Source organism: Solea senegalensis, linkage group LG3 (assembly GCF_019176455.1).
Source record: "Solea senegalensis isolate Sse05_10M linkage group LG3, IFAPA_SoseM_1, whole genome shotgun sequence".
NCBI lineage: Eukaryota > Metazoa > Chordata > Actinopteri > Pleuronectiformes > Soleidae > Solea > Solea senegalensis.
Genome location: NC_058023.1, coordinates 3,047,489 through 3,065,463, shown reverse-complemented (window position 1 = coordinate 3,065,463; position 17,975 = coordinate 3,047,489). Strand labels below are relative to the sequence as shown.

Genomic DNA, 17,975 nt, shown 5'->3' with positions numbered 1-17,975 from the left:
TAAAAAAAAATAGTTGCACTTTATTTAGCCTGTCTCTCTCTCTTGAGTCCATGTCTATGTCTATTTATAGGCCTTGTCGTTTGTTTCCTGTGTCTTTGGTGATACACACAGTTGTCCCTTGCCACCGGCAACTGAGGGCCGCTGCGATTACAGCGGAGCCACCTGCTGCCCTCATGTCGTGCACCGGCGTGTTTTAGACAAGAGACAGACGTGGGCGGGGCCTATTCTCACAGGCTTTAAGACTTTTTTCATGGTGCTTTAAGGCCACAATTAGAGCCTGAGCTCCAGTAGATTTATAGTAAGACTAAAATATAACCATAACCCTCCCCCCGTTTTCCTTCTGCCCATGGTGACTATGTGTTGTCTGCAACACACAGTACAGTAAAGTCCCATGTTTAGTCTGAGGAGGAAGAAGACATTTAATTAGGAACCCCAGAAACACCTGTCTGTCCTCGTCAGTTATCTCGTGGCTCTTTAAGAGTTTGCGTTTACATTTTTTGCAACGACAACTCGAGTCACGGCGACATAAATTGTGGACGTCGGTATTTAAATGTTGCCTCGTGGGAGCAATTACGTCCTAATCCCTTCAGCACTGAAAGCAGAATGCCTCCTCCGATGGCGAGAATGTTTTCATTACATTCCAAAACATGGACGAGGCCGGAGCAGTAAAGCTCGTTCCCTCACTGTTGTTATAGAAGGACGTTTATGACTATAGTCTAGCTATTAGGTTTGTGGAAAAGCGTCATACCTTCTCTGACTGATATTGTGATTTGACGTGGAATAAATTAGGGATTGGACGATACCACTTTTTTGTGTCCGATACCGATACCACAAACTCCAGTATTTACCGTTTATGACTTACTTATTTACATCTGTACAGTCTGAGCATAGTTAAGCATGAGATATACATTTGTATTGTATCACATTCAACATTTTCATCTGTCCTATATCCGAGTATCGGAGAGGTACCGATTCCCATCCCTAGGATAAATGCAGTTTTAAGTCAAGCTTTAGGTTAATTTTCACTCACAACAATGAGAACTTAAAAATCAATCGTTTCCAACATCTAAGAATTACAATTTTAAATGGAATACGGAATAAAACAAATAAAAATAGCACATTTGGTCTGTAGAAGTATTAAAGTGCTGCGATTGACTGCTGTAATAATAAAAATAACCTGTATAAAGACACATAAAGACACTGAAATAATATAGTTTATTTAACAATTTAATGCGTACCTCTGAATGATAGATATGATAAAGAAGTTTTCAAGACTGTATAAAAACATTCTCTCTTTACTTAATATCCTAGACCTATAACGATTAATCATCTAACAATTTGCTGCTGATTTTGCTGATTCCTAAATGTTCCTAAATGATTTCTTTGCTCCATATAACGAAAAAATTATTAAATATAAATACTTTTTGAAAACATCATCATTTTGAGGTTTGAGAAACACCAGCCAATTTATGTAGTTGGATAATCGAGAAAATAACCGTCATCGATTGTAAAAGAAATCCTTCGTTGCGGCCCTGAAATATGTTGTTTTGATTGTATAATTATTTTTGTTATTGTTTGTTTTACCTTTACACCAAAAATAACGCTCATATATTTATGTTAGCATTAGCTCCGTTTGGAAAGAGCGACAGCTGTAACTCCCCGTCATTAAACCTCGTCGGCGGCTCTTGACGTACTTAGCGGATCACGACTTACTCCGTTAATGGAGGTTCTTAAACGTTCGCCACTTTGAAGCGGCAGCTTTAAATCTATCTCTGCGGATTAGCGAGTTCCCAAAAAGTTTTCCGTGGACACGGACGTCACTACAGTGTTCCGCGTAGTACGTCGTGAGTCCTTTTTGTAATTTCTGTGTCTGCGTTTCGTCGCCTTTGTCTGCGCAGGCCTTCCAAAAGTTTGGATGTTGCTTTGTGCGACTGGATAACACAAGTATGTGTGCATCTGTTGTAAGTCTGAAATAGTCTCTCATCTTGTCCTTACAAAGGAATGAGGAGCCCTGCGGGGTCAGAGTCGACAGCAGGGGGTCTTTAGGGGATAAGTGGGGGTGTGTGTGTGTGACTGACAAGACTTGGCAAAGGAGAAAATAGACTATTCCATCTGTCTCAAAGTCCGACCTGCTGCTGACCCACTCTCTGGAGACTTAAGTTGGCCTGTAGTCACATGGTCAGGGCAAACCCTTTAAAAACCCCTCAAGCTACACGTCCGACACCCCAGTCTTCTCTGTTCTTCTCTGAGGCATCAGCTGGTCTTTGCCTCCGAGGAGCCGCCATGTCAGACACTGAGGAGATCGTGGAGGAGTATGAGGAAGAAGAGGAGGAGGAGGAGGAGGTGAATGAGGAGGAAGTTGAGGACGAAGAAGAAGAAGAGGAGGAGGAAGAGCAGGAGGATGATGAAGAAGAGAAGAAAGGAGAGCATGAAGAAGAGACCAGACCAAGGCCGAAGACGACCTACGTGCCAAACATTGCCCCTCCAAAGCTCCCTGATGGCGAGAAGGTGGACTTCGACGATCTCCACCGCAAGAGAGTTGAGAAGGATTTCAACGACCTCCAGACGCTGATCGAGCTGCACTTCTCCAACCGCCAGAAGGAGGAGGAGGAGCTGGTGGCGCTGCGCACCCGCATCGAGCGCCGCCGCGCCGACAGGGCGGAGCAGCAGCGTGTCCGCACTGAGCAGGACCGCGAGCGCCAAGCTCGGGTGACCGAGGAGAAGACGAGGCGCGAGGAGGAGGCGGCCAAGCTGCGCGCCGAGGAGGAGGCCAAGAAGAAGAAGATATTCACCAACAAGTCGTTTGGTGGCTACCTGCAGAAGGTGGACCAGAAGAAGGGCAAGAAGCTGACGGCAAGAGAGGAGAAGAAGAAGGCCCTGATGGAGCGCAGGAAACCGCTCAACATCGACCACCTGAACCAAGAGAAGCTGGTGGAGAAGGCGCAGGATCTCTGGCAGTGGCTCCACCAGCTGCACGCCGAGAAATTTGAGCTGGCCGAGAAGCTCAAGAGGCAGAAGTACGACATCCACGTGCTGCGGAACCGAGTCAGCGACCACCAGAGGGGCTCCAAAGCGTCAAAAACCTCCCGCGGTGCCAAGGGCAAGTCTGGCTCTTGGAAGTGAGGATCAGAATCCCTGGCAACTGGACTACCAATTTTTTTTCCTGGACTATTCAGCTTGAATTAACAACTTGCATTGTAAAAGAGCTAATTTGGGGCATGAGTTGAGGGGAACGTCCTTGTTTCTGGGCCCTGGGCTCACAAGATGTGGTTGAAGGGTTGATCTTGTAAAAGTATTTTCCACCATTGCGGTTTTCATGACTGGTTTTGTGTGCCCATGTTTTTTTTTTTCCTTCAAGATATTCTGTAATCTGTGACAAACAGTATAACCTTTTCAAACAAGGTGCACAAGTGGTATTTCCTTTTCCAATAAATCAAGACATATCAACACAATTGAGAGTGTTTTAATACTCTTTAGGTTTTGTGACTTGAAACTCTCTCGTGCTGACTAGAAACACCCAAACTCTGGATCTGTTCTTCATGAAGGACTGGTTCAGTACGGCATGGGTGGGGTCGTGTAAAAATGCCTGAAAAATGTAACAGGTGCTGCACAGCTGATTGTTTTTTTAACGCAGCTAATTTAGTCTCAGAAGCTCAGGGGGCAACCGTGACAAAATGACCACTGTGGAGTAGAGTATCCCCTTAAACCCATAGGATTTAATGTACAGCAAGTTATAATACACAATGAAAAAAAACCTGACCTTGAGTTGATAAATGCTGTTATTCTAGTGCTACTTATATACGGTACATCAATATTTCTCAATTATATGTCAATTTATGCTCCAATTTCATTAATCAGATCAGATATTTTGGGGCTATTTATTGGGTACAATTGATGGTAAACTAAAATTATTCAGTTTTAAATGATTTATTAATTATATGAATCAAATTTGAGTTGTAATCACTAATTTAGCGTCTGAAGAAAATGCCTATTATAGAATAATTAGGGGTTATAGTGCTAATATAGCACTCATATCATATAGTTATTTTTGTCTATAGCTCACTTTTTATTCTCAGATTCTGTATAAAGGCAAATATGTCATCAAATATTATAAAATCTTCCTAAAAAAATGAATGTGTATGGAGATTAAGATTAAGATTTGCAATTACATAAATCCATTTTTGTCCATAATCGACCATAAATACCATCCTCCTTTTGGTCAGTGCAGTGTCAAAGTGTAGTGTAGTGGTACATCTTCTCCAACGGGTGGCACTAGAGCACTAGTTTGGAGGAAACCACTTCTCAAACACACACTTTAGGAAAGGATGCAGCTGCCCAATGTTTTTGAATATACAGTTAATTCTTTGTTTATGTGGAAGAATTAAACGTTGCATCGCTAAAGTTTGAAATGAGAAGCAAATTGGCAAAAGTTTCCATGTGAAAAACTAAAAACTATAAATGAACAAATTAAAAGTCAACAATTTGGTTTTTGTCTCTCTCACGCTTTGGACCGGCGCTGTCTTTTCCGCCGTGTTGCTTCTCGCGGACGTGACAAGCCATTAAAACCTTTCCAGACGCGACAGTATGTCAACAGGTTACCATAGAGACAGGGAGAGGCTCTCTCTCTCTGTGTAATCAGGTCTCTGTAACCCCCCTCCCCTTCCTCCCCCTTCAGCACCAGCACACCCACTCAGATGAGCATCCTGCTACCTGAGCTTAAAAGTGTGTGTGTGGGGGGGGTCTGTATTGATGATGTTGTGAGAAATGCATGACTGGACAGCAGCGAGGCGTTTAGCGGAGCATCAATCAGCGGTCAGAGCTGCACCCGGGGAACAAGATGTTCCCAAGATTCTGCTGCTGATATTAATTTAAGAAGAAGTTGTTGTCAGATTCAGGTTCTCTTTCAGGTTGCTGCTGCTGCAGACAGCATCATCAGGGTCATCAGGGTTGTGTTGTGTTGTCAGCTTATTAATATCCAGCAGAGAGGACAGAATAATGTGCTCTCTGCATGACTGACAGCTCCCCGACTCCACTTTGAACTCTGATCAGAAACGTGTTATCTGCTCCGCTCGTCCGCTGAACGACTCTGCATCTTAATTGGAGTGATGTGCATCTATAATTCACCGCTCGGTCGCTTCGTTTGGCACCGTTTGTTCCTTGCTCTGCTTCACATCATGACCAAATCATCAAAATGATGTTTTGAACCCTTCAGCTTTTCCCCAAAATAGTGTCTAGTGTCCAGTGTCTAAAACATGAGACTGCAGATTGAGACAAAGAAAGGAACTCCACCGCTCAACTTTGCGTTACGCAAGTGAACCATCAGGGAATTGCGGCGTATTTGTTTGCACAGTAAGCCTCCACTTCAAAATGTGTAATGCATGTTCTGGCTGGTTCGTCCATTAGTGGCAGCACACAATGAACTATGGTCTGCAGGTTGTTGAGTGTCTCGTACTTGCCACCACCACCCGTTCTATCCCCTCTTATTCTGGGTGATCAGTTTTTGCCTCAAATACTAAATGTAGAGTAAAAATATGTGTTTGTTACACAGAGAAATCCATAAAAAACATGCATTTCATGGCAACAACACGCCTTTTTAAATGGACATTTTGCAAATGTCTTGCTTTAGTGAGCTAATGTCCTGCTCTCTCTTTGTACATGTCTCTTTCTTGCTTTGCAAACATCTTGTTCTCACATCACAAACGTCTTGCTCTGCTTTTGCAAACATCTTGTTCTCACTTCGTAAATGTGTCTTCTCTTTCGCTCTTGCTTCGCGAACTTCTCATTCTTGCTTTGCAAACATCTTGTTCTTGCCTCGCAAACGTCTCGTTCTATCTTCGTAAACGTCTTGTTCTTTCTTTGCAAACGTCTCGTTCTTAAACGTCTCGTTCTTAAACGCCTCGTTGTTGCTTCGCAAACGCCTTGTTCTTGCTTTGCAAATGCCTCGTTCTTGCTTTGCAAATGCCTCGTTCTTGCTTCGCAAACGTCTCGTTCTATCTTTGCAAACGTCTCGTTCTATCTTCGCAAATGTCTCGTTCTTTCTTTGCAAACGTCTCGTTCTTAAACGTCTCGTTCTTAAACGTCTCATTCTTGCTTCTTAAATGTCTCGTTCTTGCTTCTTAAATGTCTTGTTCTTGCTTCTTAAATGTCTTGTTCTTGCTTCGCAAGCGTCGTTCGTAGCGTCGTTCTTGCTTTGCCGTCGTTCTTGCCGCCAAACATCTCGTTCTTGCTTTAAGCGTCTCGTTCTTTCTTCGTCGTTCTTAAACGTCTTGTTCTTGCTTCGCAAACGTCTCGTTCTATCTTAGCAAACGTCTCGTTCTTTCTTTGCAAATGTCTCGTTCTTAAAAGTCTTGTTCTTGCTTCTTAAATGTCTCATTCTTGCTTCTTAAATGTCTCGTTCTTCCTTCGCAAACGTCTCGTTCTTCCTTCGCAAACGTCTCGTTCTTGCTTCGCAAACGTCTTGCTCTGACTTTGCAAACACCTTCTTCTCACTGAATGTATTGTTCTTTTTTAGCGAGTGTCTCTCTCTCTCTCACTCACTCTCTCTCATAAATGTCTTCCTCTGTTTGCTCTTGCTTTCGTAAACGTCTCATCCTTGCTTGGGAAAAATCTCGTTCTTGCTTCGCAAACGTCTTGCTCCATCTCCGTTTTCCTTTGAGTACTCGAGAACTACAAAGTCATGACTAGTCATATCACACAAAATGTCCGATTCAAACATTTTTTCCACCTACAAATTTCAATTATATTGTTTCCTTTTTTTTTTTTTTTTGAAGAAAGTAAAACAGAAATGATTCTCTAGGAGACCAGCAAACTCATACACGGACATTAATGAATATGAAGACACATTAACGGTTATAAAACGAGCACAGGTGGATGTTAACAGAAGATTCCAGCGTCCACAACTCATAATAAACAAGAGGCTTAAGTTGCAAGTGAGGAAGGGAAAAAGGTCACTGGCGACTGACTCTCATCTCATCTCAGATTTAATTAGTTTTTTCTCTCCCTGTGGAGATGAAACAAGAAAAAAAAGTTTCCATGTAAATACCTGAACACACTGCCTGCATGAAAATGTAGCCGCGGTGGAATAAAACCATTCGAAGTGGGTTTTTTTCTTCAATTCATCAATTCAAATTCCACGTAATATACATTATATTTATGTGTTAAACTCTACGGTATCTTCCATAATGACTCCCTGACTTTCTGTGTGCTGCAGTTACTCGTGGCTCCTCTTTAAATATTTATGTTTTTTTTTTTTTAACAAGAGTTGAATCAGATAACGTGTACTGGTGAACAGCAGGGGAGATAAAAACACATTTCCACACCCATTAGCAGCGAGTCTGCTTTATCGTGATGGAACATCCAGTTACGTGAAAAACAAAGAAATACAAACAAAAGTTAATCATATGATCCCTGTTGTGTCATTTCAGACAACTTGTCAATGTTTTTTCTTTCAACCTGCAAAGACGAGGGTGTTTTTTTTTAGTCTCGCATTGTGGTAGAAAACTGCAAATTAAGACGGTCCAGTTGCCGACACTTCACGCCCTGAAGAGACCTCCATGACTGAGAACCTTCACCAGATAACCATGGAAACTTGAAGTCATGTGAGAAGCTGAGCTGGTGCCAAACGCATGTACAACTCAGCGCTTGGAAGAATACAAGGCTATCCAAAAGAATGTACTTTAAATGTCTGGTGAGAAATTGTCGCCATTCAAGTTGAACTTGACATTGAGCATGCATTCAAGGAAACGCTAGAGTGAACGGGAACCGCTGACATGAATGCTAATGTGGAAATGCAAGGATATAAAGTAATACATTACATTAATAGTAATAATAATAATAATGATAACTACAATTTCTGTCGCTGTACAAGAAAAAAAAACAAAACACAATAAAAGAAAACTATAAAAAACCTGCAGGAACAAGTGACGCTTCAAAGAGGAGACCGAGGTCAGGAGACGGCAGGTTCCGGGAGGGACGGTGCACATGGATGGAGGTCAGAGAGATAATGTGGAGCGAGTGAATGGAGAGACTTGTAGCAGGAGAAGGAGGAGGAGAAGCTTGAAGACAATCCGGTTGCAGGACGGTTTGATCCGAGTGAGAACCTTGGCAGCAGAGTTCTGAACACGTTGGAGCCTGTCCAGTATTTTCTCAGGGACCCCAAACAGGACGGCGTTGCATTCGTCCAGATGTGAAGAATGAATGAAATGAATGTAAGGATGAGGGCCTCAGAATCGGGGAGTTTTCATTTTTTTATTTATTCAACCAGGAAGTTCCTTGAGATGGAAACCTCTTTAGAGTCTCTGCAGCCGGTTCATTTAGCATCAAAACTCAAAAGACGTGTACTTTGTCCATTGTGGCCTACTATAACCCAGATCCCGGCTCATTCTGGGGCAAAGAAAAACCACAATTCTTACAATCAGGTGCACTCATACGACTCTTCAAATATCCAATCAAGTCTAAAGTGCAAATGAAACAGTACAGAATATGAAACAACAAACTTACTTACAAGAGGAAAACAGAACCAAATCATTGAAAACAGGTGCAATTTTCCTTTTTACCTTTTCTCACTTATAATCCCCTACGCGACTCGTCACTGGCTAAAGTCATATTACACTGAGTAATGTGTTACTGTGCAACACTGATCGTACATACAAACGGAGAGAGAGAGAAATGCTGGAGTGTGGGCCCTCTGGAAGCCTTTATCCTGTGGATAAATTAGTCTGCCCTGGAGGCTGTGCCTTCTGGGCTTATCTCCAACCTCCTCCAAATTGGAGTGGGAGTTGGTAGCATCCAGAGGTATAAAGGAGATTTAGCCGATCCGACAAGGCATTAATCTCTGCTCCTGCTTAGCATCCTCGGTGAGTTTTTCGAGCACAGCGATCCCCGCGGCTATATAAAGACAATAATGTCGCCGTTTGTCCACTCAGCGGCTCGGTGCAGAGTGACTCCATGAGTGCGCAGTGTCTTCAGTGTCTGTCGTTGGGCCATAATTCCGTGTGGTATCGTGTGGATGGGAATAGTAACAGTGGAGCTTTAATTGCTCAACAATCCGTCCTAAGTGGAGGCTCAGTTATCAAGTGGCTTAATCTGGAGATGCCTGCAGCTAAAGCTCAGCTAAAAATATGTTTTTCCCCCCCCCCTCCCTAGTTGTGGCACATTCAGTTGCTTCTGTTTGTCTCTGACGTTGTTTGGATTCCTAAAAGTATTTTGTCATTTAAGGTCAGATAACTTTTTTGGAGTTCTATAGGAAAAAGTACTGATTTATCAATTGGTTACAGATCCTGCCCAAGGACACATCGGCATGTAGACTTAGTGGAGCCGGGAATCGAACCCACAACCTTCAAGTTGAAGGAGGACTATGTCTCTATGACATATATCTATGTAATTTTTCAGCCAACTGACATCTTGTGAATAATAATACTTCATAATAATCCTTCATAATTAAAACAGTTCACCAAGTTCTTTCACGGACCAGATTAAGATCACACTACACAAATACAGGCCGATTTTCAAACGGTTTGGTCGTAACCAGACCACATTCTGAACGTTGGGAATGGTGAAGCGGCGGACTTGATGACCTATGAACTCGCACAGTGTCGTGAACGATGATTGGTCGCGGGGGCGGGGTCATACTTGTAGTGTTGCGAGTCCCCTGAACAAGACAAGGCAAGAATCCCATCCACGTGATTGATAATCAGACACAGGGCTGAACGACTTTGAATAAATATCTAATTGCGATTCTGAAATTGTGATTCTCATTTTCATTTGAAAACATTATTTAAAGTGTTATTTATTGTGTGATATTTATGCCGATCTGTGACAAGCAAAGCTGTTTTCTTCAGTCAATCAGGACAATATTTAAACTGAAATGATAATTTTTCTGCACATTTTGGGCTTTAAGAAATACTGGGCGACACATGACATCGTGAAAGACCAAAATATCGTAGTCTGATCCCGGGCTTCAATGCGCGCCAATCAAGATGACGGACAAGACACAAACACAAGTGACAACAAGGCATAAAAGAATAACAATAATGATGGAAATACAAGATAAAAAAAGACATAAAATACAGTCATTGTAAAGGGTCAGAATAAGGGCAGACAAATAGATAAATAAGTTGCTGAAAACAATAAACATAGTTGCTGTAGAGTATCATCTGCATAAGTAGATTTATAATGGCAACTAAAATGACCTTAAAACCAAAGTAGCGCCAAGAAACTGTTGAGTTTCAGTCATTTCTATAAACCCAAACATGGTGAAATAGCAGAGAAGACTTCCGTAAGAAAAATTGACGCTCTATTCTTAATAACAGTAATATCGCTCGTGCCCACTACTGAGTGGTGTGGGAGAAATACAGATGTAGTGAAAGTGTAGATGGACATGCTTGTTCTGTAAGGGCCTATGACTCACTCGTTTGTTTTGTCATGAATCACAGGGAAACTCTATGGAAATATAAATAGAAACCCATGCAGTTACCTAACAGGTTTCCTGGCGGTGGCGGCAGTGGCGCCCACGGACACATTGTAAGGACACTGGTCCAAACTATGACTCATCAGCTGCTGTTCATTCATGGCCAGACAGCTCAAGCACAATAATAACATCACCACGTCACATCTGCCAGCAGCTGCTGCTGCAAATGTGGGCTCGATGACCGAGGAAGCGGCTGCTGCGCGGGGGTTTCGTGACGCTCTGTGTGACTTTATATTTAGAGCTTTTACAAAGAGTCGTGGGCAAAGTTGTGTGAGCCGTTTGTTTGAGAGCCCTTATCAGATGAGAGGCAGGAGCTTGAAGGAGCTGATACGTGTGCGAGAGGAGTGGTTTTAGAGTCTTGAACTGGAATCGTGACTCCATTTGTCTGCTCTTGAGTTGACGGCTCTCAGGAGTTGCTTCTCCAGTATCTGTGTGCCCTGGACTTTTGATTTCTAAGTAGTTCTATATGTAAGTTTAGATGCTAAATTTATTCAAATACTGTATATGTAAATGTAGAGCTGCAACTTAAGTATTTGTTTGGTCGATAAAATGTCAGAAAATTATGAAAGTGTTTGTTTGTCTTTTGATCCGAAAGCTTGTTTTAATTATTAAAAAACTCTAAAACTGAATCATGGATTTACAAAAATAGTTGACAATTACTTTAGTGATCGATTGATAATCGATTATTTGAATAATCAGTTATATTTTTATCAGATGGAGGAAATAAAAGAAAGAAAAATTGGCAAAATATATGGGCCAAAAAATCAGCATCAAACCATGGCCATTTGCTGCCCTGATTTCTATAAATGTCAATTGTTCCATTGGAAAACCCTGTATTGGTTGACCTTCTAGTTACAATAATATTAAGTGGCACCAATTTTACAGACAGGGGCAGAAACAAGACAAACGTAGAAGCAAAAGTCATAAAATATGAAACACCAAAATGTCAAAAACAAAGAGGAAAATATAAAAGCAAGAAGAAGACAACATCGCAATAAAAGATATAAAGGCGGGGCTTATCTCCTCAAGGCAGCTCATTCCAAAGTCAAGAAGCTCTGATGGGTGATGGATTTAAGTCTTGTCCTTGGAAAAAAGACAAAAGGGCCTTACACGATCATAATCAATAATCAATTAAAAATGATCAGTAAAATATCACGATATTACGATATCCAAAATCTAAGACGATGTCTCTTCTCATCATGTCTTGATATTATATTGATACATTACCCAACCCTAGTTAAAGTTAACTAGTACTTATAAATACTAGTGCTGATCAGTGTCAGCACTTTTCATGTCATTCCAAATGACTGAATCTCAGCTTATTTTTAATCTAACAAAGCAGTTTTCAGGTTTTCTGGCCTTATATAACAGCCTGCATTGATCGAATCTCGCCAGAGTTGGTGCGATGAATCATGTGGCGTCGCGAGTGACGGAACGTGTCTTCAATCAATGTGTTTTTTCCCCCGCCGCGTTCTCCTATATGTCCCCAGCCCACCTGTTCCATTCATCCCATTGATTAGTGTGCGGTTATCAATCGTCGTGCGGCTGGACGAGCCCCGCCCATGACAGAGTGAGTGGCACCTGATAAACGACTGTATTTAGACTCACGCTCACGTCCTCCCGCCCGCGTCCACTCTGTGTGATTCGTGTCGTCTCCTCCACCTCTGCCCGCCTGCGGAACTTGACGGAACAGCTGGAGTGTTCCGATCACGCCGTGGCCGTCTCCTCCCCAACCCTTTATTACCGCGTCTTTTCCGCCACTGTGACGACACCGATGATGGTGGCACCGCTGCTCACACCTGCCGGAGCCCACTCGTCAGTCCGTGGCAAACACACAATGCCTTAATTAGCATTCTGCCGGTGTAATTGTGAAACGAGGCTTAATACCAGTCTGAGTCAGAGGGTAAATGGAGCAGCGGGGACAATCTCACAGGAGAGAGAGCCTTACATAAATCTTATGTCCATCCATCTCTGGTAAATGTATGGGTTATTTCTTGTTCCTCTTTATTATTCTTATAATCGGGACAAAACGATTCTCAAGGTGAAGCAAAGGCTTGCGTGGTATGAGTGACTCGTTAACCAAATACCAAACTATGTCTTGAAGTCTTATTACCCAAACTAAGAAGAAAACCGGCATTGACATTAGTGTTTGGACCATTATTCGAGCACCTTTGTCCCCTCTTGGACATCTCTCTTTGTGGAGAAACAGAAACGGTGCCGATCTGAATGGAAATCCACCTCTCCTGATTCAAGCATGGGTACAAAAGTTTGACTTTTGTGTTAGAAAATATATCTTATTCTTCAATAAAAGTCAGTGTTTTTCATGAAAACTTTAGGGGAAGCAGAGAAGTTTGCATTTAAACGCCAATAACACAGTTGTGTAGGAGCTAAAAGGAGAACTGATGAAACCATTAATTACCTCAACGTCTTGTCTTTCTTTTGGATTTTGACTTAATAGGAAAATCATCAAGCAAGTGGAGAGCAGGGCTATTGGAGTGTAATGTCGTAACCAAGACCACATTATCAACCCCAAGACCAGACCAAGTTAGATTCACAACCAAGACAAGTCCACTATATTCTCTGTCACCTTCCTTTATGCCGGAGTCTGATTACAAATTTCCCCCCAATATGGAAGACATTTGGTTCCGGGAATCGTCGGCCCACAATCTTGGATGTCTCACAACCTTCCAACAATCACAGAGAGTTTGGCCCGTTTTTTCCTTTCTTTCTTTGCATAGTACTGCATGTATTTCTTCTTGAAAGAACTTTGACCAGTGAGATCACACAGCAACTGAGAGTAAAAAGTAAATGGCAACGCAAAAGAGGGGTGATGAAGTTTTCTTTGAAGGGAATGACGGTCCATTACTGTCCTCTTCGCGTGCCCCAAGGACATGTCCAAAGTCATGTTTTCTATCCCTTTTTTAGCATAGCACAGCAAGTGTCCATTGTTGATCAATGCTTCATTGCGGCCCCTTTTCTTTCCAGTCACATTTGTTGGTCAAGTCATGGCAAGAATTTCTGCGTCTATGGCCACCTAATGTTACAGTGACCATTGCAACAGACAAAAATATTGTCTAGTCTGACCTCGGCTCCACTCACATCACTTTTCGAGCATTCAGACTTTGCTCCACTGAAGGTTAAAAGATGAATTCTTAGACACTGAATTGAGATACTTGAAAAAGCTGTTATAATATCAAGCTGAAGGATCGTGAGATTATCTGGAAGAACACTTGTTAGGTACATAGGAGCAGGGAATGCGGAACATGTAAAAGTTTGCGCCCACGCAACATCTGTGCCCATTTATTCCTGTCTTTAATTCTTTTTAAAGTAAAAAACGCAGCAATTATAACGCTCTGAATGTCACCGTTAGAAAATTCTCACTTTAAGCTGGTTTTAAATATCACTCCTTGTCATGCGCCTTCATGGCCTTGACAATTTTTGTCAAGACAAATAAAGGAGGAGGAGAAGTAATGAGAGAGGATTCCTGTGCTCTTTCCCCAGGGGGGTGAAATGTATATTTTTAGCAGCTCACATCGATATGTTTTTCCTCCGTGTCTCCGCTGCCTAATGCTTCAAAAAAGCAATCTCGGTAACCTTTCATCTCCTTTCTGCTCGCGACGCTGATGGCTGATTCGTGCGGTTCTCTTGACAGCAGACAGATGTGCAGAGTTTTGCCGTCTTGATGTTTTCAACACTTGAACATGTTGTACTCAAAAATTAATCTAACAAGGTGAATGCTGGGTGTTCTACGTTGTAGACGACGGCGTGCGCACATCCACGCCAGAGCTTGTGGGTCACTGACTGAGGGGGCTGCAGGCGCAGGAGAAAAAACGTTGCATGCGACGTCTTTCAAGTAGCCGTTTGGTTGGTCATTATTTTACATCATATCAGCTCCCCGCCATGCAAGGACAGGAGAGGACAGATTAGTGTCGAGGTGTAGATGAGTTACTGACATCGTTAATCAAAGACACGTCAACGTCGCACCCAGAACAGATGTTTCACGGTGGCAGTGGCGTTATACATTTACATCATGAAGGTGACTTTATTGGATGGAATCTCTTACGGTGCGTTCACTGTGATTTCGCGTCATGTGTTGGATCATTCGCGTACAGGCATCTTGTGTGAGGCCCTGGTATACTTCTGTGCATAGCTGATTCCGTCATCAACCCGCAGGCCACAGCCCAGATTTTGGAACCGTGCGCAAACTGAACTTCCATGAGTATAAGCCCCGCTCACCAAGCAGAAAGAACATTTATACAACAGAAGAAGTAGTCACCAAGGATAGTTATCCGAGCCTCGACCCGGCAACCCCCTGCCCCATGGGCCTTTCAGCCGTAAACCACTCAAACCAGACATGTTCGAGGGAGTCGCATTGTCCTCTTTTTCTTCTTTGGTAGGAATGCATCCTATTCCCTGCGTCCAGAGTTGTACCGCCACCCCATGATGAAGTGGCATACTACAGGACCCTGACGCACGAGTATACCAGGGAAATATTGTGAGAACTTTCCAACTAGACCAAATTCCTTGCTCACTTTCGGCCAATTGGGGCGACCAATTAATCAGGCTGACATTTTAATAATTAGCATTGGCTAATTATTGCAAATCATGCATTTATAAAATCTTGTTAAGTCACTTTATTTTTTTTCATTCAAATGTGAGTTCTTTAGTTTTTTGATGACATGTTGCATGTATTTAATGTTTAGTTTATTTGTTGTTTTTATTGAAAATAGGCCTTCTTTTAATTGGCAACAATTATTGTCTATCGGCTGCATCTATTCTTAATTATCAGCATTTGGAAAGTATTATTTAGTTAATTGCTAAGTCGACACATTTCCATTCCCAGAAACGATACACGCTGCTCACACACTAAATCTTTTTTTTTTTTTTTATCAGAAAATTAACTTGAAAAAGTAATTTCTACCCAATTCATGTATTAAATGTCAAGCTAATTTAATTCAGAATAAATACGTGCGCTGCAGTGCAGATACAAAATGCAAATCGGAGAGTGTTTCAATAAATGAATCAATTCTGTGTGGCAATATTATATGAGATTGAAGAATAAAGAAAAATAAAATATATAATATATAATACTATATATAATAAAATAAGATCTTCAACATACCGTATAGTGTTCAGTATTTCATGTGCATCATGTGGAAAGTAAAGCGCAGAAGAAAATACCATGTGATTGCGCTTTTATCCAGTATTACCTAACACTACATAATATGTGTCTTTGCTCACATTATGTATTTGATGTTATGTAACTCCCCGCTTTGCCACGTTGCCAGAGCGTCATGAACTTCTATAGTACAAAGACACTGACGGCCGTAAATACAGCTGCTGGGGCCGCGATGGATGGTGGCTTAACTGTCCCTCCACTTACCCCTTTAACTGTAATTGTTCTTAGAATAGAAGCAGCCCCCGCTACCTCTCTATTAATGAGTTGGCCTTTGACCCTCTGTGCCCAATGAGCCGAGGGAAAAGCGAGCCGGAATAAAGGGAACCTGTGGTGCATCGCTGTAAGGTGTCAGTATCCGGGGAATGGCACAAATCCAAGCGTTTATGAAACAAGTCTGCCCTGACATAACACAAATGACTACTTTTAATACAGGATGTTATTTAATAGTGTTAAATAACATGAAGATTTTTTTTTGTCACATTGGTATTAAAAGAGGCTGTTTGATGAGCCACTGGCGGATAATTAAGCTGCCACTATTCAAAACAAGGTTTGTCTTCAAAGCGAAGATGCTGAAAGGAGCTCTCATCTTTATTTAACACATTTTTTGTTGGAAATTTGGAACTGCAATCAGTAATAATTGCCCCAAATACTGACTAATCCTGCAGGTGCATTGTTGATGTGAGCTTCCAGGCAGATCCAATCCCCGGGTCTCAGTAGAGCAGTGGTGTTAAGTATCCAGCACAAATAAACATTCAGGAAATGACTAAGCTTTAATTGCATGTATCACCGCACGGAGCTATTAGCCTTTGCTAACTGCAGATATCACTCCACTCTAAATGTGGGTTTAGTGTTCAGAGAGTGGGCAGCCTTCATTGCCAAGGAAACTAATGTAACCACCCCCCCTTTTGTGCTTCCATCCAATATTGCGGATCAAAAGGAAGTTGCTGTGTGTCATGCTTCGCGAGGGATGAAAATGTTCTCTTCATGTTTTCACCATCAAACGGAGCAGGGCAAGAAGGAGGGACGCGTCTCGCAGAAGAGCTTTTCATTTTGTCCTGTAGGTCCTGAAAGCACAAACTCAGTGGAGTGGTTATCTAACGGTTATTATTTGTTAGTGACGATGGAAAGGGCACAGCATTTTGCCAAGCAGCCTCAGACGGTTAAATTGTGTTTATCCATCACCGATAGCTAAAAAAAGACTAAAAGAGGAATGTTCTCCTATTTCACCTTGTACTGTGAAAGATTTAAAGTCACATTATTGTAAGTTATTACGGTGATTTAAATGCAGGTAACACCTTCTTTCTTCTCTCGGCTGAAAGTGAAAAGTTATTCTGGTGTTTTCTTGACAGCAACTTGGAAACCACTTAGGCTGCGTCGTTGAAGAAAAGGGCAGGGGGAAAAAAAAAAACCCTGCGTGACAGACCTGTAATTAAACTATGTTGATGGACAAATGTGTGTATTTTACGTCTGTCCATCATGTAGACAGTCGTGAAGAAAGTGCCATTATCAGAGCAGTCGACAGTTGTGGAACATGGATGGAACAGAAGTCAGACTCCCTCAGCTCGGGTGAAAAACAGAGCCTTAATCTCAAAGTCATGTATTTAAGCCCTTTGTAAGGTGATGTTTTTTTTTGCTTGCCCGTACCTGACCTTGTTAGTACTTGGATAGGAGTACTTTTTTTTTTTAATTACCCCATACTAAGTGGGACTGGGAACTGGGACCTGGGCTGTGTGAGTTGCCACCAGGCTCTCCAGTTTCCTCCCACCATCAAAACACATATGAATGTTAGACACATTCGGTCAGGCTGGTCCATTGTCACCGATCCTTTCCTTCTATCACTTTATGTCCGAGTGTTCATTCCTCTTGTGTCATCATGACTAACAGCTACGACTGACTCATGGTTGAGTCTCTTGTGGACCACCCAAAGTGGCTTCGCTCCATGATCACTCTGGCCCAGATTTCGGCTCCAAATGGTGTCATTCGCAGAAGATGATATATGATATTTGGACAGCCTGTGGTTCAGATGTTAACAGTAGGCAATAACATACACAGATATGTTCTTATATAAAGATAGGAGGCGATGGATGACTCTTCAGAGGCCTGTGTAGCTCACTTTGGTAGAGATTTGAGCCCCATTTTGGGGCGATAGTTGTTTGATAATGGTTCACACCCATTTTTGTCTGGTCTCGGAAGCTAAATCAAGTTTAAACTGATATTTAATGGTGCTTAACACCTCATAGTATCTAATCTTTCAAGCTAAGCTTGGTTTATCCTGGTTTGCACTTCGTTTGGGTAGGAGACTAATTGGGGATACCAAGTGCCATCAAT

The 17,975-nt window shown here is 42.1% G+C and overlaps 1 protein-coding gene across 1 annotated transcript; it reads left to right on the top strand.

The window, feature by feature from the left end:
- The first annotated feature begins 2,203 nt into the window (after window positions 1-2,203).
- tnnt2c (troponin T2c, cardiac) lies at window positions 2,204-3,452 on the top strand. Its single transcript, XM_044020798.1, has one exon. It carries the CDS (start codon window positions 2,284-2,286, stop codon window positions 3,121-3,123), a length of 840 nt encoding a protein of 279 aa, XP_043876733.1. The 5' UTR covers window positions 2,204-2,283; the 3' UTR covers window positions 3,124-3,452.
- Window positions 3,453-17,975: the final 14,523 nt, after the last annotated feature.

Bases quoted from the DNA above. Each gene is read 5' to 3' on its own strand.
- tnnt2c (XM_044020798.1), top strand. From the start codon at position 2,284: ATGTCAGACACTGAGGAGATCGTGGAGGAGTATGAGGAAGAAGAGGAG.